At 44.0% G+C, this 4275-nt stretch overlaps 2 protein-coding genes across 2 annotated transcripts; one reads left to right on the forward strand and one right to left on the reverse strand.

Moving 5' to 3' along the window:
• Window positions 1-548: 548 nt before the first annotated feature.
• Window positions 549-1670, forward strand: LOC147420482 (uncharacterized). Its single transcript, XM_086504925.1, has 3 exons — window positions 549-1117; window positions 1241-1297; window positions 1555-1670. Exons 1-3 carry the CDS (start codon window positions 1006-1008, stop codon window positions 1668-1670), a joined length of 285 nt encoding a protein of 94 aa, XP_086361051.1. The 5' UTR covers window positions 549-1005.
• LOC147420483 (uncharacterized) lies at window positions 1292-3568 on the reverse strand. The gene has a single exon (XM_086504924.1). It carries the CDS (start codon window positions 3039-3041, stop codon window positions 1761-1763), a length of 1281 nt encoding a protein of 426 aa, XP_086361050.1. The 5' UTR covers window positions 3042-3568; the 3' UTR covers window positions 1292-1760.
• Window positions 3569-4275: the final 707 nt, after the last annotated feature.

Raw genomic sequence — 4275 nt, forward strand, 5'->3', positions numbered from 1 at the left:
ACCATCCTCTAGGTTGTGAGATTAAATATTTCCAAAAATTCTCAAAACACCCTCAATATTTTCTCATAAATTCCCAAAATTCCCTTCAAATTTTTTTAAATTCCCAAAACACCTCTAGTTGTGAGATTAAATATTTTCAAAAATTCTCAAAATACCCTCAATATTTTCTCATAAATTCTCAAAATGCCCTTCAAATTTTTCAAGATTCCCAAAACACCTCTAGTTGTGAGATTAAATATTTCCAAAAATAAAAAAATTGTAGATGAATTGCTTCATAATATTTAGATGTACTTGCCTCGATTTAATAAAATTTTATGCTATGGTTTGTACTATGGTTTATTGATGCAATTGGTAGTTGTTGCTTCGTTTCACTTTTTGTTACGCTACCGCCCAATGTTCATAGTAGACGGAGGAAGAAAATAGAGTCACTTTTTATTCCACCCCTTGTGTGAACAAATGGGTGGCGGAAGTGTGCATTCTGCAACTATTCCACCTGGAAAAGCACCTTTTGGGGTGTTTCTTCTGCCTCCTAAATGTGAATGCAACGTTTGTGGTGTGAGCGCCCACGTAGGACCGATATGATGGATGGATGGGCGGCGCCCGTTTGTGAAGCCGCCCTGGGCAATGGCGGGGTGTGTAACGGTTCTCTACAGGGTATGGTTCCAAATGGCCAGTGGGTCATTTAGAGAAGACACTCACAGATGGAAAGACACTTAGGGTCTACTCATTCTGCACGTCTCTGTGCTTCGATCTTTTGTGACGATGGCCACGACGATGTTCTGCATACTTGCAAGGGCTTTGTGGAGATGTCACCATCAACTTGTCTGTGCCAGGTATGGACGCATCAGGCAACTGTCAAGTGACATGTGGGCCACCGACATCGGCTAATAATTAGGGTTTACACTTCTGTTAGGGTTTGTTTCAAGATTCAAAGTAGGGTGAACTTTGCATCAGAGATCAAGGCGTAATGCAGCATACTGTTTGAGTGTTGCGCCCGCACATGATATGACACACCGGCCGGGCCTCGCCACTCCACGGGCATGGGAGATGGGATCAAAGGCTCCCATCAATCTATGGGCCCGACGTCACTCGGGAACTGTAGATCTTGTTGTGAAAAGTAATTTCAGTTACCTGAGTTTACCTTTGTACATTTGCACGTCGAATATCAAGGAGGCATGACATTTGGACGCCTAAGGCAACTTGGTCAAGCTGAGAAATTACTGTGCTTTTGATTGTGAAGTGGATGCAAGAGGAGGACTTGACAGATTGCCAATGATAGCGAAGATGGCCCTGATTGGTAATGACCTTACACAATGTATTCATTATATTCCACTACATGTATTGGGCAATTTTGCAAGCATCATAGGATCACTTATTTTGTGTATGCAATTACAAATGTAAGAATGTATACATTGTCTTGATGTTACACTGAGAGCAATATCTAGCTGAATGTCTCAATGTGAGCACCTCATAATGCGCAAAATGAATATAACGTCGAGGAGGCGCACAAGAAATCCTGTACTCTTGACGAGAGAAACCCCCCATTCTGTGCAGGACAAAATCAGACACCTTCGGTGCGTGTGGACAATCTATGCTCTTGGACACACAGAATTTTGGACAATTTGATGTGGATTAGGCTATCAAGGGCTACCAAGGAAAATGCTTCTTAACCTGACTATAGTCTCTATGTTATTCTCAGACGATTAACGAGTCAATTAACTCGTTAATTGCAGTTTAATTTTGCAGTCTACCTGGGAATGCTATGGCACATCTTGCATCAAAACCACATCGCTGTCAACCTCGCCATCATCCTCACTTATGACCATAACTTGCATGTCAGAGCTCCATGCAACAGACGTTGAAGCTGCGGTGTGAATGGGAGTATCTCCTCCTGGAGGAGGGGTGGCAACTCTGAATTGCTCCTCATCAATTACAACTACACTCCCATCATCGCTGATTACGGTAACTTGCATCGATTCTCTTGCAACAGAGCTCGCAGCTGCCGTGTGGATGGGAGCAACCGTGCCAGGAGGGGGAGTGGCACCACTCAAGCGCCTATTATCAATAACCACCGTGTCATCATCATCAATCACCATAAATTGCAGAGACTCTGTCGCGACAGAACTTTGCGCCGCTGTGTGAATGGGAATATCCATACCCGGAGGGGGAGTAGTACTGCCGGCCATTCGTCTTTTATGTTCTGAACCCACATCATGTTCATTTATGACGGTAACTTCCAGAGAATCCATTGCAACAGACCTCTGAGCTGAGGCATGGATGGGAGTGTTGGAACCAGGTGGCAGAGTGGTACCTCCCATTTGTTCTTCACTCACAAAAACTGTGTCATCTTCACTAATTACCATAACTTGCACAGACTCTCTAGCCACAGACCTTGGATCCGCTGTGTGAATGGGCGGATTGACGCCAGGAGGCGGAGTTATGCTGCGGAATTGCTCGTCGTTGATGAGGACCGTATCATCATCCCCACTTATACCCATGACTTGCATGGATTCCTTTGCAGTGGAGATTTGAGAAGCGGTATGAATGGGAGTGTTGAGCCCGGGAGGAGGAGTGATGGTCCTCATTTGCTCAGGATTAGCCCACAAATGATGGGTCTTTGTACTTAAATCCATGCTGTGCAAAGGGTTTTTGTCATGTGACTCCTCAGAATTAAGCTTATCTTGATTGGGGGGTTCGTGCTGTTGATTAGGCGAGCTTGCGACGCAAGGAGCTGTTGAGTTGGTTCGAGTGACATTGAGGCCGAGAGCGAGAGTGGCGGAAGGTGTTGTATTATTCACATTTTCTGCTAAATTGAAGAGTTGTAGAGTGTTGTTTTCATCAAAGAGAGATGGCTCCATGTAAGAGCTTGTAAGGGCGGAATGGCAGTCTGAAGTGTTGGGCAAAGAGCTCTGAGTTGAATTAGAGGTGGGTTTGCCTAACAAAAATGACCCGTCCACAGAGTAATCGAAATGGTAGTGCAGAGCTAAATACAGAACTAGTGTTATGGCCATGAAGAGAAAAGACTTGCTTGCAGGTCTCATGGTGTAGAGAGAGAGAGAGAGAGAGAGAGAGAGAGAGGCAGAGCCCTTGAAAGTGAAGACACTCTGAACTTTGAAGCCTATACTGACTCCTCTGTGTGTGTGTGTGTGTGTGTGTGTGTGTGTGTGTGTGTGTGTGAGAGAGAGAGAGAGAGAGAGAGAGAGAGAGAGAGGCTGTCCATAGCCTTTGACGCTCTGAAATCTTGAAGCCAATTCCAAGCTACATTGTTATGGACATTTCTTGCTCTGGAAGAAAAGTCTCATATTGACTCTTGAATTTTCCATGCACGTTCATGCTCTTCAGGTCAACAGTCACAAGTTCACAACCCTTTGTGTGTGTGTGTGTGTGTGTGTGTGTGGGAGAGAGAGAGAGAGAGAGAGAGAGAGTGTGTTCACAGCTTTATGAGGGATCTCCCAATAATTGGTCACAATTGTTGGCCATTCATTGGGGTCCACAAAGAGTGGCCTTCTTTATTGGCATTGCCTTTAGGTAGAAAGGGAGGGTGTATGCAGAGGGAGTTTTACCCTGTATACAACGGAACACTCTTCAAATTTTTCAAGGTATGTTTAATTAATTTTTCTCCTCTTTAATCTATGGTCTCTCTTCTTCTTCTTCTTCTTCTTCTTCTTCTTCTCTCCCCCCTTTTCTCTCTCTCCACCCAATCAAGTGCGTCTATCGGGAGACGCTTTGTTATGGTAAGCAAAGAGTGATCTTCTAGGACGCTTCAAAAAAGTCTACAATTCACTAGTGTGTGTGTGTGTGTGTGTGTGAGAGAGAGAGAGAGAGAGAGAGAGAGAGAGATATCATCCTAGAATATTGAATGACATCTCCATGTTTAAAAGGGGAGTTAAAATCACCATGTGTTTTAAGGAAAGTTTGGGCGTCTTTTTAAAACTTTGGAGATAAGACAACAATGGTTTTAAATGGCAATCTTTTAAATCATTGTTCTTTCCTACTTGCCAAACTTTGAAAACAAAGCTAGTCATTAAATATTGTGTCATCTACCTAACATAATATGACGGAGGGGAGTCCCTTTTACACATGGCGCAAGCTACGAGATGAAGGCTACATTCCACAAGAGAGAGGACAGAGAGAGAAGACACGCGGTAAAGAGGGGGAGAGAAAAAGAGAGGGGCGGTCGACTGTACTAGTTTTTTAAATAACTCTCTCTCTCTCTCTCTCTCTCTCTCTCTCTCCCTCCTCGTCGGCTAGATCTTTAAGGTCTCTCGGGATAGT

The sequence above is a fragment of the Adiantum capillus-veneris genome, chromosome 28, assembly GCF_014529385.1.
Source record: "Adiantum capillus-veneris isolate H3 chromosome 28, ASM1452938v2, whole genome shotgun sequence".
NCBI lineage: Eukaryota > Viridiplantae > Streptophyta > Polypodiopsida > Polypodiales > Pteridaceae > Adiantum > Adiantum capillus-veneris.

What these genes read in the sequence shown, in the direction of transcription:
- LOC147420483 (XM_086504924.1), bottom strand. Translation starts at nt 3,041, where the DNA reads ATGAGACCTGCAAGCAAGTCTTTTCTCTTCATGGCCATAACACTAGTT.
- LOC147420482 (XM_086504925.1), top strand. Translation starts at nt 1,006, where the DNA reads ATGACACACCGGCCGGGCCTCGCCACTCCACGGGCATGGGAGATGGGA. An exon ending in TGTAGATCTTGTTGTGAAAA is followed by an intron (nt 1,118 to 1,240) that starts GTAATTTCAGTT and finishes TTGATTGTGAAG; the next exon opens with TGGATGCAAGAGGAGGACTT. An exon ending in AGCGAAGATGGCCCTGATTG is followed by an intron (nt 1,298 to 1,554) that starts GTAATGACCTTA and finishes CATTCTGTGCAG; the next exon opens with GACAAAATCAGACACCTTCG.